The following is a 22,013-nucleotide window of genomic DNA, read 5'->3' on the forward strand; positions in this document are numbered from 1 at the left end:
TTTGAGGAAAACAAGGGCAGGTTACGAGCAACGCAAACGTATAATTCCAATGGGGGTGGGTAATTAGAGTATTTCCAATAAATGACATATGCAAGGGCTCCAGAGCGTTATGTGTGTTTTATAATCGGCGCAATATTTTAGTCAGCTGCGGTTGCATAACTGCAACAGCCACCGAGGCCAATTTCAGCGAACACAAAGGGTACGGCCTAGAAATGAATGCAAGAATTTGAATATGGTTGCTTCAAATACAGCTTTCTAAAAAAATGTGAATCAAGTATTAGATTGTCATACCGCCGCTATCAGCTATGCTTTTGAAAGTCTCGAGATAACTCTAGACGACATCAAGATTATATTTCGTGGAATGGGGGGAATGCCGAAGGCAATGTGTGAAAAAAATACAAATTTCTGGCTTAAGTACAAGCGAGGCGAATAATCAATTAAGCCTCGTTCCTTTGGTCGTGTATTATGTGATGTTTGCCTGGTGGCCTGAGTTAACCGAACGAAGCAGCTACTTTATGTGTGTTGACTGTATTGGGCAAGTAATGAGTAACGTGTAGACAAAGTTTAAAGTGGGTGTGTTGATTGGGTCTTAGCAACAAATTACGTATGCAAGCGCTAGGATGCGTTCTTAGTGGCGCAAAACTTTCAACGCTGCCCAGACACAAATGTAACAGTCCCTGCGGTCAAATTTAACGAAAATGGGGGGAACACTGCGGAACTTCGTGTGCGACGCCAAGTGCATGTTGATCAAAAGGGCCGGATTAAACTATGGAATAAAAGACCTGCGGCCCGGAGCCCCGACAGCCAAGGGGCTCCACGAAAAAAGTTTTCTTGACAGTCCTTCAAAATATTTCAAGCGGCCCGTTATCAGGGCCACGTCGGAAATTTTTCTTATTCAATAGAAACTGTGAAGCATCGTTCAGGATGTGTGCTACCGCAATAATTCTTAAAAAGGGTTTAGTAGTAGCCGCAGTAGAAGAAAAGAATGTGTGGTTTAATGTGGGGCGAATAATTAAAAGATTGTGTCGATGATGAATTAGCTCGCATTTATTTATTTTACGTTAGCCCTCAGCACAGGGCTTTGCGGTGTACATGCACACTTTGATAACAATGCTTCACTTTCAGACGCAACGACGAGGCACCGGCAAACTTTCAACAGAAGGCACTGAGAAGCAACGTGATGATGTGCGACTTTGTGCCGGCCGACTTCACGTCCTTCAGGAACTTTCAGGAATTTTAATTCGTTCCTTCTTTTCCTTCTCGCTCTCATACGAAGCTGAACGCTAAAACATATCATCACTGCGGTCACACCCTTACATCAGGGTAGAAAAATTTTGACGAAGAAGTTGCGTACAAAAATCGCAACTCAGTTATTTTTTTCCACAGTAAAGACAGCTGAAAATATTTTTTAGGCTATTTAGTCTTTCTTGCATTTCGTTGAGCATTTTGGCTTACTTTCTTCTTGTAGCACATGCTAACCTTTCGTATTAACAATAAAGCTGAATGTTATGCGTAATCATATCCGTAAGTTACGCTTCTAAAATCTTGAAATGGTCAGTTTTAAACCAGAAGTGAACAATCGGTAATCTAGGAACGCTGCAAATATGAAAGATGCCGCACTGAAAGTTCCGCGACCACGATCCGTAGCGTCATGGACCCCTACGGCACCTTCATAAATATTGTTTGTTTTTGTTTATTGATAAGAAAAGTTACATTTCAGTATGAAATCAATGGTTTGACGGAAGTTCGTTAAGTAGAGATTATTCGGCGTCAAAAGTAAAGTAAACGCCGACCATAAACAACTAAAATGCAAGAAATTTCGGCTCCCTTCCCATTCAGTGTTCATTGTGACCTAGGCTCTTGTTGCCTTTGACTACAATTCCTCAGGAAAGAAACGCTGAGTAACCTTAACGAACTTCGAGAATGACTCCCGCGCGAACATTCGAACAACGAGGAAACGCCTTAAACTCTCTCACGTCTTACTAATGAATACTGGTGCCAAGCTGCCGGCGTGAAACTAAAGGTTATCGTGTCCCTACTTCATCTGTTACGCCCATAATCAACACTGTTCCTCCAAATAACTGAAAACAGAGATTTTTATTAACGCTTTACGAGGTGACACCAACATAGTGCCACTCTTCCACGTTCCATTCAGGAGTGAAAGGTGGTGCAGTTTCTTCAGCACAGAGCAATGCTGTTTGGGTTTCCTCGGCTGCGCTTACGTAACATAATGCGGAGGTATTGGCATGCGTGAGTTGCCTAATTGGACAAAATGAAAAATATCGGCAACCACCTTGTTCGCAAGCAATAAATTAGGCAGTCATTGAAGCTTGATAAAATGAGGGGATATGAAAAACTTTCTGCAAGAAATCGCATTCGCAAACGTGCCTTAAGCGTTATCATAGAAAAATGGAAACAGCAGCAGCAAGAACAAAACGGCGCGTTCTGTAGTTGCTTGAATTAAAGCCAAGTCCATCCGGTATTACATAATGGATTTAGGGCTAACGAAGGACATGTTTAACACTAACCTACATATAGCAATTTCATTAAGGAAGGTTATTGCTGTGAAGGTGGTATAGCGGTGATGAATTGTTACGCTAGCCTTTAGTCTATGCCTTCTTTCGAAAGTTCAAACGAGTAATGCACAAATCCACTCTAAGCCTAAAAATTTTCACGAATGCAGGAGCACATCGAGCGGGACTGTGACTACTACGAGGTATCATGTCCGAAATGTGGCAGCAGTGTGACGCAGATGAAGATTCTGGAGCATTTTCTGGGTTCTTGCGTCGAAGGAACCATCTCCATCATTCCTAACGCGAACGAATCGGTGCTCGGAGATCTTCAGAAGATTAGACAGTCGCTCGACGATGCACTTGAAGGCATGTCGCAGAAGAAGGTCGCTGTCCAGGGCAAGGTCAATGGCCTCGTGGAGTGCTTGGACGGGTATACGAGCCAGATCAAGTCTTTGCAGGTAAGTGAACCAAAATAACGTTTGACCAAAGTTTCTGGCGAATGCATCATAAGGCAATGCTTTAGAAAAACGCATCGTGCAAGGAAGGAACAGTGCTGTTCTTTGAATATTTCTGGCGGTTAGTCAGATTGATCTTTTCCATCAGTAGTCGCATCGACCTGAAGTTGTTTATATGAATGCTTGCAAACCGCTTGTGTAGCGTAGTTGAATATGTAGTCGATGCGTCCTCGAAGCTGCAAACAGGGCTTTAGCGTTAATGTTCCAAAGCTAATTGCGTAGTGTTGAGTGATAATAAGCACGAAACTGAGTTATGATACAGCACATGCGGTATATCCCAAAGCCGTTTTGTGGCTCCTCATGACAAAGCATATCCTAATGGTTCATTCCCGTGTAAGGCTGAAAAATCCTATTTTTTATGCGTGAACAGTATTCTCCTGCTTGTGTTCTACTTTCGGGTCTGTTTTTAAACGAGCTCATTAGGTGTGAAGTACTGCTTCCAATATTTCAGAACTCTGCGTTTCTTTCGTATACAAAGATAACTTGAGCTTCCGCATTCTTTTTCTGAAAGTGTCGTTTGGCAGAGTTCCAAACACCCTAAGAATTCTTTTACTTGTTTCAAGTGTCATTCTGATAAAAATTGGCTTTATGCGGATTATTCTAAAGTTCGATGAAATATCGTTTGGTCAAAGTGTGTAGGGAAGATATTTCGAAGGAACCTGTATAAGCACATAAACATTCTTTGTTTCACAGCCTAATTTCTCTGTGACCGCAACAATTTCTTCCTTTTAAGCTTTGACACCTGCAATCGCCAGTTAGCTTGAGTCCAGATTTTTTTTTTAATTGGCTTTATTTATGTGAACATAGGAGCCGGATAACATTATTATATAACTGGTCTTTCGAATCTATTTGCATCCCTGCCTTGAATTTTTCGACTCCGCGCAATTTCAGAACAGCAGCATCACAAAGCGTGCACGAAATAAAAGAACTGCCCCACTTCAAAATTTACTTTCAGAAATGAGACGACATTGACACCATGGTACCACATACACATTTTTACCATTCCCTTTTCATTAAAACAAGGAGAGCTGTCGGCAATTTTGAAAACTCCCAAAAGAAATATGGGTTAGGCGACTCTTAAAACAGACTTTGTCTCTCAAGAATTGGAAGCGCAGGAATGGCATTATTTGTTATTTACAAATGCACACTTATGTTAGGATTTGAAGATCTATAAAAAATGTCACGAAACTATTTTTAGTCGTTCAATATTTTTTTTTGAAAATGTTTCCCAACAACAGAAAATTTAGAAAAATGCGGGATGTTTATCTTGTAAGTGTGAAGGAAAAATATGAATGTCACAGTTCCGCATACAGTGCATGATGTGTAATCGAAAACGTACAAAGATGACGTACTACACGTTACCCTCGATTTTGCCAATAATTCCCGAAAATTGCTTCTGAAGTATGCGCCTACCCAAGTAATTGCTTTTCGTATGGTCGTTTAGATTACTTAAAGGCTACTTTACATAATTATGACGTCTGCACTTTGATAGCATGTTGAGATTGTAAACCTTGTTCTTCAATATACTGCGACAGGGGTCAGGAGCCCAAATCTGTGTTTGCAGTTCACGCCCTGCCCACACGTCTGCACATCTGCTACGCAGTCTTCTCGGCCTCGTTGCCGCTTTGCAATCGCTGTCGCGTCCCGTAATCGTGTCATCGCTATGTCCCCAACCTCCGGTTCACCCTCAAAGCATAGCGACGAAAAAAAAAAGAAAGATCTTGAGACCGTATTCACAAAGCTTTTCGTTCCGAAGTGTTCTTTGTCATTGTTAACCCGCCTTCGCTAATGGTATGTCCACCATAAAGATGGCTGAAGTTCTCGCTTACGAACAATTCTAGCGTGAAATCTTTTTGTGAATGCGGGCCCTCATTATCAGGACGACTACTACTAGCGGGTGAATTCAGGCACCCGCAGCAATACTAAAACTGAAGTCGGACCTGGTAATCACTGATTAATAGTGCAGTGTGAAAGCTTGAAAATTACTGCAGGATTTCGTGCGTGACTATGAGTTTGTGAGTGGTGGCGTCTGAACTCGTATTTCGTAGTGTTGTAAAACTTAATCGCTGTTGTCGTTGATGATCGTTTAGGAAGGAACTGCCGTTTGATGCATATACTGTCGTTTATCTTTCAAGTTACAATTATACAAATAAGAGCACTTCTCTTAACATCTTAAGATCTCGTCAGAGCGGCCGTTACAAAGTGCTAGCGCACCAGCTCCTCCGAGTCGTTCTGCCTCCGTCCGCTCTCCCAGCTTGCCACATATCCCGCCTCCCCGCCCCCTTGCCCCCCCCCCCCCCCACCGATATGCCTCTCCCCCCGGTAAACCCCCACCAAAGTCGTAAAGTTAAAGATAGCCTCGGGGTACATGGAAGCCGTCGGCGGAGAGAAGCGTCATTCCACTCTTACGCCAAAACACCTGGAATATCTCAATTCACAATACGAACAAAAGAACCAGACAAACACAAGACCACAATGAGTACAAATGTCTCACCAGCTAGCTCTTAGGAGCGAACATTGTGAAGGGCAAATACGACTTTTTGTGGATTGAAAAGAAGTTGTTTTTGAGAAGGTGGCACTTCCAACTGTGGCGCTTCCCACCGCTGTTGCATTATGTTCGAAGCCGAAAGAATCGACGAGTTATTTATTAAGTGTTTCCCATTTTTTAAAGCTTTTCTTTTATACAGGCTGATGCGGTGGGTAAATAAATGCTTCGTTTGGAGCTGCCGATATACAGATTTGGTTTCTCGCTCGAAAAAAAAAGTTTTTTATTTTCGGTCATTTGGAGGTGTACTTGAATTTTAAAAAAATCTGAATTTGCCTCCAGTAAGGTTCCCGCTTAGCTCGATTTGTAGAACAGATGCCGGACAGTTCCAGCTGCAACGCATACATCCATAATGTAAGCACAATCTAGTTCAAGACAAAGTCTACCTGATGTGCACAATAATTGCGTAGTGTGCAGCACCAGCTGAATCGCGGCTTCTGCGTGAGAGGTGTGGTTTCCAGCGGCAAGAGGAAGCCAAATCTCTGCCTCACAGTTTCCAGTTGGAATAGTGCCTTGTACCACAAGGTACATTAACAGTTAGTCAATGATCAACTATATTGTTGTGGCATGACGGAAAACACACTAGAGCAAATTTAACTGATAGTGCCGAGGGAAAATGGGGAATTCATAGCATAATGCACGAGTAAAAAAAAAAAAGAACTGTGAATCTAAGAAAAGTACCCCCTTCCCATTTTTATTAGTTGCACGTATGTACGAACAGCGACAATAACATTATTTTTTGGAGGGGAGGGCAAGGGGAGAATTCTGATCAAACGAGTTCAGTTTCTTCCTGATACCACAGTCACAGACAATGGATTGCACGTGACAATAATTCGTGTAAAAAAGTACCTAAAGAGACGCGTCGTATTTAATAATCTGCTGAGCAGATGCTAGTATGAGTACAACAAAGTGCATAAAACGGCATGAGGCTAACGTTGCCAATCGATTATTAAAGAAAGCGCCCCACCTACCCTACGCGGTGGATGAAAAAATCCTACATTCTTATGCGACCGTCTGCTAGACTCTACATTCTACCCAATGCACCAACGTCTCATTGAAATACTTAACAACATGACTAAAGAACATAAAGATGGTTAACGTGCAAATAAAGCTGTCGAAACAAATCTCTGCTCCTGGCAAGCATAACAAAAATGTTTCCTGATGAGTGAACTTTCTTCTTGTAGCTTACATATCGTGCACATTTATCAAGCAGCGTCTTATGGCTAAAATTCGTGTATTTCGTAACCTACGTAGCGTTCTATTTCTACCTGCAAGAAAGCTATATTGTAAAAAAAGAATCTTACTGGAAGAAATACATACGATATCTTCTTTGCAGGGTAAAAAGTAATAGGGCACACAAGAATTAGAAGCAACTCTAGTTTGTAAAAAAGGCACGAGTCCGTATGACTGTAAGGAACACACCACGAAAACAGAACTCCCTGCTATGATATAGTAACACGTAAATCTCAAGAGAATATTTATTTCATACACTTCCTTTTGAGACCAGACAAGTAGTTGTTTCTTTTATGATAAATGCTTACATTTAAAGTTCCAGCCAGTCCCAGCAAAATGTGATTTAAAATGATGGGGTGGAGGTGTTTACCTGAAGTTTATCCCAGTTTTATAGTTTAAGATGATCCACACTATAGGTGATGATGAAGATGCGTGGAATTTGTTGGCATAAGGGCCAGGTCTGGCTAAAGGGCGCCTGATGTGTTTTATTCCTTTGTAGCATAGTGATGCTGTAGATTATTAATGAAAATATGGCCAATGTGGACATATTTTTGAACTGTTTTCTTGCATTTATATGGCCTTTTACTTATCGATTTTCGCTGAAACTGATGTGGGTCACTCGGGCTTTCTCGTCACGACTGGCAAAGTGAAGGCAGCTCTTTTATTTCAGCTATCCATGGATTAGGCAACAATCGAGCAGAAAAATGTAGAGCTTCATTCAGCTCTTCATTCTAACAGTAAGAGTCACTGGATTTCATAATGGGGTTCCATAGCCTGGTAATGTTTTCTGGAGATCCATCGGAGCTGTCACATGAACTGGTAGTGAACTCGGAGGTTCTGTACCTCAGCTGGCTTGCCAGCTTAACAGGAAGGTTTACCTCAACAGCAGCTGCTATTTAAATGCTTTAGAATGGAGAAATTCTTTTGCTCACGATTTACTGCGCAAGATTTGATTAGCTGTGTTGTCCACACGGGCTTCGTCACTCAAGGCCTTAAGGGCTTTGCTGAAGTTTTTAAGGACATGCGAACTGTGCGACCGCCTTTGAATGTTGTAGCGCGTAGTATCGCGTTACTGTATGATTTTTTTTCTTCTTCTTCTTTCTCATTTTATTCCCTTTACCCCTTTCCCCAGCACAGGGTAGCCAGCCGGTACTTACACTGGCTTACCTCCCTGTCTTTCGTCCCCTTTGTCTCCTCCTCCTCCTTGTTAGATGTAAAGAAAAATGTTAAATTTACCCACAGTGGGAAGATTATTTATTAGGACCATAAATTTTTGTTGAATATTGTTGAATATTGGTAAATAAAGAAATGAAAGACAAAGTTTCCAGCTCTGTCTCCCAATATCACTATTCTCAAAGTTCATCAATTGAGGCAACTAAGGGGGACAGAAGATGTATACATTGTACTGCTGTTTTGTGAACCACAACTTTGTGAGTGGGACTTTTGCAAAACACTCGTCAGCAGTATAATAATCTCACTTAAGCTGAAATTCGTGCGCCACTTGCGTCAGCTTCAAGCGCTTTACGAGACGCAGAACTACAATATTTATTGTTGTTTCAGAGTCGTGTACTTCTAAAGATGGTGCTTCAGTTCTCTAACTTACATACTTTAAACATTTCTCAAAACCAAGAAGCTTGAAAGCAAAATTTTGCTTCTGACGATCCGCAAGAATGAGTTTTCTCCCTCAAATGCAGCTTAGTGCATTCCAATTGGTCTAGCGATTCTCTAATGACGAAATTTCCGGATGTTGCTGGTGTGCATTTGAATAGTGAAATCAGATTTTGTCCCGAAGTAAATAATTCTCGTAACGCTAATGTCCTTGCAGCATGTGCAGTCCTCTGCCGAAAGTAAAAATCTACCGATAGCAGCAAAACGTGCGTGTGTGTATAGCATAGCCATCCCTCTTGATAAGCCAACAGACAAATGACAGCAAGCAAGAAACACACAGGAAAAATTATGTTTTTATTTATTTGAAATGTAGAAATTATAAATAAATGAAAATGAAAATAGACGGAAAAAATCAACTGGCCACAGGTAGGACCAAGTGGCCACCCACATCAGTTGTTTTTTTTTCATCCACTTTCATGTTCATTTATTTATAATTTCAACATACAATTAACTAGACAATTTATTCCCCCTGTGTTTTCCTTTTTGTCATTGTCTGTGGGCTGCATGGGGTTGTCCATTACGAAAATCCGACCTCTTCGTTCCCTTTATTCTCGTTCATTGTTTGGCGACGCTATAAAAGAAGATCATGTTGGCGCTATTACACTGTAAGTTGCGGAGTTGACCAACAAAACACATGCACTGTACCTGAGCCAGATGAATGGTAACTGGGGCCCAATTTTAATTAGTCATGTCATAAGAAGCCAAAAAACAAAGACACCAAGGGGAGCAAAGGGCAATTAATTGTACATAATAAGTAAATTAAATACATAATAAATTACTGGACATGAAAGTGTACGAAAGAACAACTGGCCGCAGGTGGGTGCACAAACTCATGACTTCGCATTACGTGCGCGATGCTCTTACCAATTGAGCTACTGAGACGCCGTTTTATATATATGTTCTGCATATATATTTCACCGGAGTTCTTTCATTAGATGATGTGCCTTTTCTTAGCTTCCTAGATTTTGTGAGTAAAATGGCCTACGGTTAGGTAAAGTGCCCAGCAATTCATCGAAAATTTGTTGGACAGCTTTACAGACCTAGCAAGCAGCGACAACTAGCGTTGTCACTGATTGTAAAAATGCCCTATTGTAGGATAATTACTCTTCGATTGGCAACATTGTTTGAGACGCAACTTGCTTCGTCATTCAGACGAAGGTGTCCAACTAAGTTTCTTTTTTCATTGCCATTGCACTTAGAAAGCAGTATATAATACCACGCGACCTATTTTGAGAGCAAAAACATTGAAGACACTTTTGCCTGATACAGCTATTGCACCCTCCGGCAGCTCGGCTTCTGTAAACACACAAAAAAGTGGCTTCGTGAGAAAGGACAGATAACCTGCATGCTGATGAGCTAAAACTGCTGGAACATACGCAGGGCTTGCTCCGGGATGCCATTGACTCTAGCCAGCTGGCCCGAGTGCACATTCCACCTGCTGTAGCCCATGGCAAGCGCAGCGGGTGTGCAGCAAGCGCCGCCATGGTGGACAGAGCGTACATCTGCCTGAGCCAAATCTACAAGCGCAAGTCGTCGCTGAGCGGCGGCGTAAGCACGCGTGAAGTCAGCCCAGCCTGTATCCTGGCCGGGTACTCCTTGATGGTGGAGAGCATGTTCGCCGAAAAGGACCAGCTTCTCCACCTTGAATTCGGAGTGATGTTTTGTGCTGGGAGCTGGGACAGCTTCGTGTCTTGGCCTTTTGCTCGACAGGTAAGCAGAGGAGATACACTGTCAGTGAGTTTTGACAGCCCGTGTGTTGCACAGACTGCGAGTACAGAAACCTTCGATTATAAGAGAGCTTTAGCTTTTCCGTAAATGTAATAATGTTTGTGGAATACTGGATCACTGGTGAAGTTTACGGGAGCAACAACGTGGATAATTACATCTCGTGACAATCTTGTGACCCAATACTGCGCTGACCTATAGTATCTTACGTGACTGCTGATTTAAATGAGTTTGAACTGTCAAAATCATTACCGTGCGGTCGTTTTATAATATACCGTCAACGAGAACGCTCACGCTACACAAAATTTTGTTCACGAATTTTGCACATAGGCAGAACGTCACAAGATGTCGCTACAAGCCTTGCTCGCACCTTTTGTATAGCCTGCCTGAGTAGATCAAGCAGGATAGACGATTATTTGCCACAGCCCCGTTTCAAAGGGAATGCCAACGAATCCGGCAACACGTTCAATAGCAAAAAGAAAGAAAGCTTAGAGACAAGGCTAAAACTCTCTCTTCGAAAATATCAAATAGGGATTTCGCAGATAACAGAATTGTCCACAATAAAGTCTTTGGCGATGACTGTTATGAATTGCGGTGGGCAATGACACACGGTATTTTTATTCTTTTTAACCGCATATCCAGAACGCGCTTGATTTCATGGTATGCAAAAGACGCAATATGCTTTAGTACGTCGTGCTATAGGTAAGGATGAGCATTTAGCATCTTAGCGTCATACGCTTTTTGGATTACAATGTGTTCGTCAGTGCTGCTGATCATAACCAGACAAACGACGTAACTTGCGAACTGATGAAATTAACAGAAGCTGTGAAGAATATTATGTCATATAGCTACCTGATAATTAATTATATTTTAGTATTTAGGCTACAAAACCAGGTTCTCGTTATGAGGCACGCCATAGTGGAAGACGCAGAAATAGTTTTCACCGCCTAGGGTTCTTTCACTTGACCCCATGCAATCTACATGAGCTTTCCTGCATTCTGCCTCCAAAGGAATGATACAGCGGCTGCCGGAATCAAGGCTTCGACCTCGAGCTAAGCATAGCAAAAATTACGGGGATATTCAACGTCTTCAAGGGAAACACGGTTCCGGATTGGTTGTGAGGCTGTTTTGGTGGTGAAGAAATATTTTCGGTAGGTCAAGCTGTAATTTAGGACCTGAACGAAAAAAGTGAAATTGGCAAATACATAAGATCGATTCACGAGCTATTGAGTAACATTTGGTGGTCATGAACGACACTCTGCTGATGTTCTTGAAGTGTAGAAAAGTATAAGAATAGTGAAATATGCTATTCAGCAACGTATGCTATTGATACTCCAAGCACAAGAAAGTATATGAAAGTGGAGAACTGTGAAAATGATACAAAGGGAAATGTTAGGCAAACAACAGCGCTATAACTATATAGCATATTGCAATCTGTAAGTCGAGTTAAATTATTGGTGTTATTTCATCTCAGCTCAACTCATTGAGACTAAAGCTTATGCCCCCTTGGACTCACCTCGGCTCACGCAAAGCTCACTCCCATTCCTAGCACTAACTCGGGCTCACTCAAACTTACCGGTCTCTCTATGTCGGTGTGGGTCTGTATTTGTAAATCTGTACGAATGAGAGTGCCGACATATACATCTGATGCACCTTAGCAGCCAGCTACATCACCAGCAACCTTTAATGCAGGGGAATCTGACTGCGTTGAAAAAAGAGTGCGTGTATGAGAAAAAGGCCTTCAAAGGTTGAGGTGTTTTTGTGGCCACATGTCTGTTGTAGTCTTAATCTACAATTCCAACCACGCACTCCGCACACCGGGTTTTAGCAATCCCAAATCCTCGTATTGTTTGCTACGGTGTTACGTGATGCCGCGCGCTTCTCACTTGAGTCGTCTGGCATGGCAGAGGGTAGCGTGGTGAGGGATCTGCTGTGTTCCATGGTACACGAAAAACGAGCCCCTCCGGAAAATGCAATATGTTTTATAACAGCGTGAAAATAATGCCGTAGGCTTGGCTAAAACGGTGGCCTAGCTTCCGCGATGCGATGGCGACGATGTCGATGCCCCTCTGACGCGCCCGTCTTTTTCTTTTTAATATTAACAAGTTTTGCATGTTAGAGGTCCGTTGGCTAACATAGGTTTCATTTTAAAAACATACTTTTAAATAGCCACGCAGAAGCTTAAAACCCCGTTCTATTGGGTACGTGACGTACCATATAGTAATATGAATGAAAACATTGTGGATCACTGCTCAACAACGCTATGAATTTGAATAAACGAAATGCGCTCGATATACTTCATTAAGTAGACCGTCGATGTTTCAGCGCATTTTTCTTATTTACAAATACTGCGCTGTTTATTTCAAAACAAGCGGTGGTTATATCATAATTATGATTCAATATGAAGCGTTGTTACCTAAGGCCATTCCAAACCTTTCTATTCCTTATCTGGTATCATCTGTCCACAATGGTCAAAAGATTTTCGGGCCACCACCACTTCGCTTGTCTGTCGCTCGACGTCAGCAAAAGTGGAAAAGATCCTCATCTGATATGAATTGTAGACAGTAATTATGCATGATTAGACAGAAAAAAAGAGGAATAATTATTTTAAATTCTAGGCTTTTTTCGCCATCATTCTCCGCAATTGGTCCAAAGTTTTCCAGCTGCATCTACTTCGCCTGTCGGTCACACGACGTCACAATACTGCGAAAACTTACCTCGTCAAAGTGACGAGTACGCATTAAAGATAGGTTAATATGCCGAACAAAACTGAATATTTTTCGGAATAGCCGGAGATTGCGGCCATTCTAAAACGAATAGAAGATGGCGGCCGGCTGATCGCTCTTCCACTCGGTAGTCGGCGCTACTGCAGAGGATGGATTTATTTTCTTATAATAGAAGTTTTGGAGTGGTAATATAACGTGGGCGAGCCTCTTCAGCACGTAGGCGACATCACTGTGTGAACTTTTCTTCGGTGAGGATTCATTTTTGCTGCATTTTTACGGTTACGTTGCATGCCACCGCCATTTTCTGCTAGATGCCAATAGCTAAACAACAAGTGGGCCAAGGATGCGCAGGCATCACCATCACCATCAGGCTATCTACTTTCACTGCTCTAGCCCGGCCTCACCGAAATCTTCTCCCCTTCTGTAGGCTCCTCGCCTATGGTCAGCCAATGACATAAATCCTGTCAAGGAAGGTAATGTTATTCCCTCTGAAAACGACAAAACATGATCTCCCATAAACGAGGATAGCGTGTCGTTGGCCTGTTCACACAACGCTTCGAGTCACCGCCAGTTTGGATACTGGTTTGGGTTAGCAGGCTTGACTTCGAAGGCATGACGGAAGTCAGATTACGAAGCTGAAATGACAATGATAGAACGGCCATGACGACATCACGAGCACATACTTTTACTTCACGGGGTCGACAGCGAGAGGGACTCTTGGAGCAGACTAAGAAGAGACGAAAAGTTTTATACAATATGTACATATAGCAAGAAATAGCATACATGTAGCGGTGCCGAAGAGCGCACCAGACTAAGGGGTGTCTGGTGGCAACTGTCTCCTAACAATAAGCCGATTCTGCCTTAAATTCCTTTGGCAGGAAAAAGGCGAGAACGGTGCTGACATTAACCGCGTCGCCTTCCTCCTTTGTCGCGGAAGAAGTCCAAGCTGCATACCACCACGGCCAGGGCACAGCAGTTCTGTGGCATTTCAAAGGCTGTCAATGGATTCGTCGAAGTGCCCTGTGCCCCACAACACCATAGTTCTACCCACGGAGATGTGCTGGCAGTTTCGAGGAGCTTTGCAGGTTGTTACAAGGGCAACCACTTCAGAAGAACGAGAGGGGAGGAAGGGGGGAGCGCCAGTTGCCTCGATGAAGGCACGCAGTATGGCGCAACAATACCTAGTAGCATAAGCTGGTAGACAACTGGGATCATCAAGATCACGTAGGAGGCTAGATAGATATATAGATAGATACATAGATGTGTTCAAAATAACTGAAGTTTGCAAGATTGTGTAGACGCAGCAGCATAATTTACAGAATATAGAATAACGCATGCCTCCGTGGCGCTCATTGCCTTGGCGGAGAACGGTCAAGTTGTGTGCTTAAGTGGATACACGATACAGAGTTTATTTCATGGAAGTGCTTCCAATACGCGGTAGCTTTTTAGATCTTACAGAAAATATATGAGGCTGCCTTCTTTGCAGGATTATTTCTCGCAAGCGTAGAAATCGCCTCAGGAAATACTAGCTTCGTAAAAGCAATGTAAGCCAGCAGCCTTAATAGATGTACCCGCTGATGCTGCGAAATTGCTGCTCTAACTCAAAACTACGCGTACTGGGAAAGTCCCAGCGGTGATCCTAGTATCGGAATTTTACTGGGTCTGTTCTATTGTCCGTTTCTGACAGTTGCGGGCTGTCCGAAGGGGTGCTTTCAGCCAATGAGCGTTGCTTATGCAGCGTGTCGTACAATCCGCGACTGTCGGGGATGGATAATCGAAGAAGGCCATTGATTAAGCATAATCCTACCCTTATTGCTGCGAGAATCAAAGTTTTGTTTCCTTATTGGCCCCGGCAAGTACATTGCTAGAGTACATTGGTTTTCACATGTTCTTTGTAAAGAGGCGAATTTTTTTAGTACTGATTTTGTTTTGCATCCGTTATTTTCAAAGGGCCTATAATTAACAGGACAGGTATCGGACGGTACTTCTTGTCTGCAATTTTATAGGCGCATTATGGGACTTATTGAGAGAATCTTCCCCCGTCAAATTTTAATTCGCTTCAAAGAAGCAGCTGATAGGCTGGGATTCATATGCTGCATGGCTTTAAATCGCGCGAAGCTTCGCTAACTCATTGCCCCAGAAGACCGCTGTGTCCGTAATCGACATATATAATTATTAGTTAGGTATCACTCGATTTTATTTGCGAGAAAGGACGTTAACAGATTTAGGCCACAGGAACAACCTCAATTTTATGTCGTCATTTTATTGAGAACATTATTGTAAACATGAAAGCAACAATATTTTCTCGTGACACGTGTGCTACGAAAACACTGGATGCTTCACACGGCATAATAAATTCTAAGTTTCCGGCGTTATTAAGAATCGCATGCCGAAGATAACATAATTCTAGTCCTTGAGCAGACTTTCAGACGGGCGGACTTACTAGAACAAGAAAACAAAACACATAATTAGCTACATCATCATCATCAGCCTGGTTACGCCCACTGCAGGGCAAAGGCCTCTCCCATACCTCTCCAACAACCCCGGTCATGTACTAATTGTGGCCATGCCGTCCCTGCAAACTTCTTAATCTCATCCTCCCACCTAACTTTCTGCCGCCCCCTGCTACGCTTCCCTTCCCTTGGGATCCAGTCCGTAACCCTTAATGACCATCGGTTATATTCCCTCCTCATTACATGTCCTGCCCATGCCCATTTCTTTTTCTTGATTGCAACTAAGATGTCATTAACTCGCGTTTGTTCCCTCACCCAATCTGCTCTTTTCTTATCCCTTAACGTTACACCTATCATTCTTCTTTCCATAGCTCGTTGTGTCGTCCTCAATTTGAGTAGAACCCTTTTAGTAAGCCTCCAGGTTTCTGCCCCGTAGGTGAGTACTGGTAAGACACAGCTATTATGTACTTTTCTCTTGAGGGATAATGGCAACCTGCTGTTCATGATTTGGGAATGACTGCCAAACGCACCCCAGCCCATTCTTATTCTTCTGATTATTTCCGTCTCATGATCCGGATCCGCCGTAACTACCTGCCCTAAGTAGATGTATTCCCTTACGACTTCCAGTGCCTCGCTGCCTATTGTAAATTGCTGTTCTCTCCCGAGACTGTTAAGCATTACTTTAGTTTTCTGCAGATTAATTTTTAGACCCTCTCTTCTGCTTTGCCTCTCCAGGTCAGTTAGCATGCATTACAATTGGTCCCCTGAGTTACTAAGCAAGGCAATATCATCAGCGAATCGCAAGTTACTAAGGTATTCTCCATTAACTTTTATCCCCAATTCTTCCCAATCCAGGTCTCTGAATACCTCCTGTAAACACGCTGTGAATAGCATCTCCAGAGGTATTAGCTACATACGTAAATAAATAATCAACTCCTTCATTAATTGTTTCATGACACATTGCAGCTTACGAAATGTAGCCGGTGAATTTGCGAGACACGTTCACTTATAGAATTAATTTCCAAATTGACATATTCGCTAAAGTGACCTACTAAAAAACTTTCGCGTTTGCAGCTCAGCCCTCCTGAATTATGAATAGAGTGCTTCTTGACTGATCATTAGCAGGCCGCTGTACTGACATCTTTCGGTTGACTTCCTTTAACCTAAAGGAATAATTCCAACGGGTAAATCGTCTTGCGAGCCAGACAGAGCGCAAAACAGCTACGGACGTGCCCTGGCCAGTCGACAGTGCGGATCGTGCGCCAGCCGCAGATCGCATTAGAAAACTGCATCTGTCCAAGCAGGGCTTCGGCTCACGGGGAAGCACTCTACGACAGATTGCTGATATGATAACGGCTGAGGAGCAAATAAATGGACCTAATCTGATGTTGACTTTGATTGCCACGCATAACGTATCACCTGAAATGGTATAAATGTATCACTATGACAATTTTCAATGACATATCTCACATACATGACACAAACTGAAGTGTTTTGTATCTGAAGTTGTATTATTCAATCAACATGCAAGTACATCTAGCAAAGCAAATAGCACAACATGTAAACCCAAATAGTGCATTTTTAAACACTTTAGTGCATAGTTTTGACGCCCTATTTATATGGCTTGGAGCTCTCGTCTACGCTCGCCGTTGCATGCGCTGCCTTCTTTCTCAGGTTGTGCATATATTGTTCGGCGCGAAAGCGTAAAAATGAATTTCTTGTTTGATTTGTCCGACCATACCTCTTAAATATGTTACTCTGGGTGACTCTACACCGTCACTACTCAGTACTACATCTCGAGCACTCTGTGTCGGTAGCTCGAGTCGATGCACGTATCCGCCGGCAGAAGAAGGCGACGAAAATTAACATGCGAGGTGCATGGCATGCTCAGGAGCACAGTACGCCCAGCTGGATGGTTTCGGAACCAAACGGCCTGACCGTGTCACTAGTGATTATGCTTTAATGCATTAAATGGAGAAGAAATACACAAACACGATTGAATGTCACCGCAAAATGTCATTTCAGCTCTTTTTTTCCAAACCTAATACACATATATGTGGTTGAAGTACGGTTGCAGAAACTTCATTTTATTTAGATTGGATCGAAAAATTCTATTTCACATTTTTTTATGTTTCAGCCATTGACTGAAACAGTAAAACATAGCCTGCTTCAAGGCATTTCGTACACGCTGTTTTCTGCACAAATAGGCTGAGCTGTTAGAGCTGCGTAATGTAGCTCGGACTTAGAAGAAGAGAGTGAGTGGTCATTTTATTTTTTTAGGGGTGCTAATTGTGTATCTCAGAGGAAAAATAAATAAGCGATAAACACTATGCTCCGAGTTATATCGCACGAAAAAAAAACAATATTGGAGATCTATGGCCAACGACTGGAACTGCAAAAGCCAGTTACCAGTGCCTTAAAAGATTTACTGGAAGTGGAGAGAATCGCTGAAAACTAATAGAGCAATATGTGTTCGGCATGACCAAGTTTATCCTGCACACTTCGATGCAGTGGGGCTTACTCGAATATGATGTGGACAGACAGTGGCTTTCCTTCAACTGTACTTTTACTTCTCCTATTGAACATTGTCATTACTTCACGCACTGTGTTTCTTTTGATTAATAGCCTACTTACTTTAACTCGATGTAATTACTTGCTATGCTATGTATGTTTGTTGCGACATTCAATGTACCTACTTAAGCTCTCTGAAAACTTTGCATGGCAGCCATTCATATTTTATTTACAATTTATTTTGTTGGTATTTGCTTACTTGCTCGTTCGAGTTCGATATGTACTGACTGTGTGGAAAGGGGTAGCCGATGTCATACATGGTGCTCAACTGTTTTACATGCACATATGATAAAAGAAAATATGATTTTGTCTATGCATTCGACCGGAAGTGCCACTAGGGTGGGTTTATTTTTCAGTAAATAATTTTTTATGTAGTGAACGTTTATCACTCTCTCTTTCTCATTCAATCCAGAATGCAGAAAAGCTGTAAAAAGACAGAATCAAAACTTGAAATACACATGTGCCACCAATACGCGCTTGGGAAGTCTGCCGAAATGTCCAACAAATTGATATGACCTTTATATATTACGAAACGCCAACAGCCACTGAGGCAATGTCTGACGGTTTCACAATTGCTTCGACTCGCTCGCTCATCCGCTGCGCAGACACACATCGGATGTCGCAACGAGTAACAGCTCGTACGAGGCGACTGAGCGAGCTGGAGCGAGTGCCAAGGCGTCGTGTAGGCCTACTGCCACATGGTCACATACTGTGTCACGATGTCAGAGTGCAGTGTCTTCCTGCGAGACCAAACAAAGTGTGGCTGCAGAAGCGCTATTGCGATAAATGACTGACGGGGCTGCGAGGCTTGCCAGTAATTTTTGTAGAGTTGTGAGGCTTTGCACAGACTGTTATGCACAGACCACGTCGCCATCCTTTTAAGATTTACAGGAAAAAATGGAGTCGGGAATGTCATGTATTGTGTAAAGCACGTAAGTCGTGGGCCGTTAATGTAATACTATGGGTTGCAAGGAAGGACAAGTAAAAGCGAGGCTGATAAAAGATTATGTATGATTAGAATAGCATATTTATATGGCATAAACTTAGGCCCGTTGGTGTAGCACAATTCAGATTGCGAGAAGTCAGCGCCTAGATGAAGCGCGCACTTTGCGCTGATGACCAGTCGCAGCATCAGCAAGCAAAAATAACCTAATACGGTTGCTAGGCGGAGCAATCTGTTGGTCGTTTTTGTTTTTTCACGCATAGTCGGACTGATTGTCTGCAGATTAGGATGTTGGCGGAGGCATCGCAGCCAGGGACGCAAGACTGTGTAACTTGAGATGCCAAGGAGAAGCCTCTGGCCAGATGTATTAAAATAAGACCAATTGCCATTATGAATATAAATAATATTGCACGAAAATGAATCAAAATTACACGACTTAGTCAACAAAGTATAAGGCATTGTTCATTTTACGTCTATGTTTCAGGCGATACAGTCGCATTGCTTGCGAGCCAAAACTAAAGGAGTAACTAAGTCTCCTCAAAGTCTTTGTCTCGTAGGGTGTTAGTTAAGTCTTTGTCTCGTAGGGTGTTAGTTGAACGGTGAAAAAATACGTAGGCATACAATTGTAAACCATACGAATACATATCGGACATACACGAACCATCAATAAGGACAAAACAAAACCTCCACATACTTATCAAGTAAAGAGCTCCAATATCTGCAGAAGCTGTAAAATCAACTGAAGAATACGCTGGTAGACTAGTGAAGACCGTTACAATAGTAATTTCTTCGGCTCCGTGGATATGAGATTGCGTTTAGTTATTTGTTTATTTGTTTCTTTGTTTGCTTTCGTGGTAGTTTTAATGAAGCTTTCTGCACAATGCTTACATGTAGTATGACGTGTTAGCTGGTGCAAAAAACTACAAATGCATGGGTTAGTCACAGTTAGCACATTGTGACGACTCATGTGCCTTCCATGATTATGTAACTGTGCCTGCGATAAAACAATTAGGAAGGTCTACCAAAAGGTCCATGTAGCTCCTCTCATGGACGAAAGTGGCACTAGTTTGCACAAGCACTGAGTTACGGCAGCATAATTGACCTAGGTACAACGTAAATACCTACCATCACTCTATTGGCTGCATTCTTTATTATTTTTTGACAAGCCACCGGCGTCTTTCTGACAAGGCGTTTCTATCGCCATGAACAAGAATAAAAGGAGATAGTCACGAATACCACATGAAAAAAAATTTCTCGTGCTAGCGCGATTAGATTGGCAGTCGTGTGCAGTATGTCGATCGTGTTGTACTCCTTTCCAAATGGCGGCCTGCCGTCATTTTGACGGTCAAATGCTTGGAAATAGAGCTGCCAAAATATTTCCCGTCATTTAATGCAGTATGTTTAACAGTGTGCCATGCCTTATCGTTCCGTCAAATGCTATCGAGCAGCTTGGTAATACTCTGGCCATATGCCCTCTATCGGTGAAGCACCTTACCACTCTCTCTAAGCAGGGCATCATTATTTCGGAAATACTGCTTCGCAAGTATATCTTAAAGTGCCATCGAAAACGCATCCATCACATACCAATGCGTTAATTGCGACTGACTGAGTATTCAAGTACGCTTGGGTAAATTAAACGTCCGATAAGCCCCCGCTCATCGCGATATGCATCACTGGTGCCACCTTATCTTTAAGAAGTTTTCTGTCGGATCGACAACTGAGGTGTTTCATTTTATCGTTAATATAACTGAAAAAGATGACCCGTGACACGTAGCACAATTGTACTCTTTGAGCTAGGTTATTCTCAGAGGCAGACTTTACAAGGTAAGTATACCTGCCAGCGAAGCTTCCGTAGAAGCCCGCACGTTCAAAACGTGGTGGTTCATCGGCGGTTCACGGGGCTTAGCACCATCTGTGGCAGGAGGGAACACTTCCGGCGGAAGAAAAAAATAATGTGGTTCCATATTCCTTAAAAACAGAAGTCATGCCATTTTGTTCTCGAAGGCGCGAAATCTGTTTTGTTGGCCTACCATTACAGCTGTATATTCAAATTCCCCGCCGTTCGACTTGATGGACGTCCCGAGCTTTCAGCGCCGAAAGCGATGCAGTAATAGGTCAGTCTTACGGGGGTCGAATTTCTACCCCTGCACAGAACATCCTTTCTTTGGAGGCCGACGAAAGCTTTACGTGTAGAGTGCCGGTCCCATCGTCGGATGCCTAGCCCGTCGGCCAGCGCAGGCGCACGGAAACAGCTAAAGTAAAGAATTATTGGCAGTCGTAACCTACAACTTTTACTGGACAGGTTAAGAAACGATGAAATTTCCCGCGCCATGAAACACACACTTACGTCGACAAGCAAAGCCACACAGCGTGTGAGGGTGGCATATTGTAACAGGTGAGCTTGACGAGCGCGCCGTTAAAATTGAATAGAAATTTTATTTTCATTTAATTAATTTGTGTATCGTTTTAATTAAAAACTCATTTTTCTTTCCGAGTGCTTGTTCCATCCTCACGTAGTCGCGCTTGAATCGCCCGAAGGTTCGCCAACTATTTGCATCGACCTTGCACATTATTTCCACCAGAAATGAAAGTGACTATTATGTAATTTAACAAATTTTTGATAATTACCTTTCAAAATAATCAATTTATACCGCACATTGCAAGGTATGAACTCTAGCCGGTGGTTTTAAATGTAATATCCATTTAGAATAAATTCGAAGGATTACACCAATCCTTAGATATGCGTTCACAAAGTTTGCAACGAAGTGCATTGGTGTTTCACTAACTTTTCAGCTTCAGCGCATAAAAAAAGGATTTTCTTGAGAAAGTAGTAAGCAGAACAAGAGTGCATCTTTCCGGCAAGTTGCAAACTTAAAACTGGTGCTAGTTTCGGAATTCGTTCCAAGTGTATGATTCTTGTGAATTACTGACTTCAATTCGTGTATTGCAATATGTGCGCTAAAGGAATTAGTTGAAACTTTAGTTAGTAAAGCTTCGTGAAATAGTCAATTATCCGTGAGGGCTTCTTCTCTGAGTAATGTGTTGGAGTATTCCAGCTTAATAAGAAGATTTGTGCTAAATGCCTAAGGTGACTTCAAAATCCTGATAAATTTAAAATGAA

At 42.4% G+C, this 22,013-nt stretch overlaps 1 protein-coding gene across 1 annotated transcript in view; it reads left to right on the forward strand.

The window, feature by feature from the left end:
• The window catches only part of LOC142582044 (uncharacterized), a 44,399-nt gene that overhangs the window by 19,108 nt on the left and 3,278 nt on the right, over positions 1–22,013 (forward strand). Inside the window, exons 3-4 of the mRNA XM_075691462.1 lie at positions 2,684–2,971; positions 9,855–10,184. Coding sequence (XP_075547577.1) covers positions 2,684–2,971; positions 9,855–10,184 — 618 coding nt within the window. The remainder of the gene's footprint in view (positions 1–2,683; positions 2,972–9,854; positions 10,185–22,013) is intronic.

Source organism: Dermacentor variabilis, chromosome 5 (genome assembly GCF_050947875.1).
Source record: "Dermacentor variabilis isolate Ectoservices chromosome 5, ASM5094787v1, whole genome shotgun sequence".
NCBI lineage: Eukaryota > Metazoa > Arthropoda > Arachnida > Ixodida > Ixodidae > Dermacentor > Dermacentor variabilis.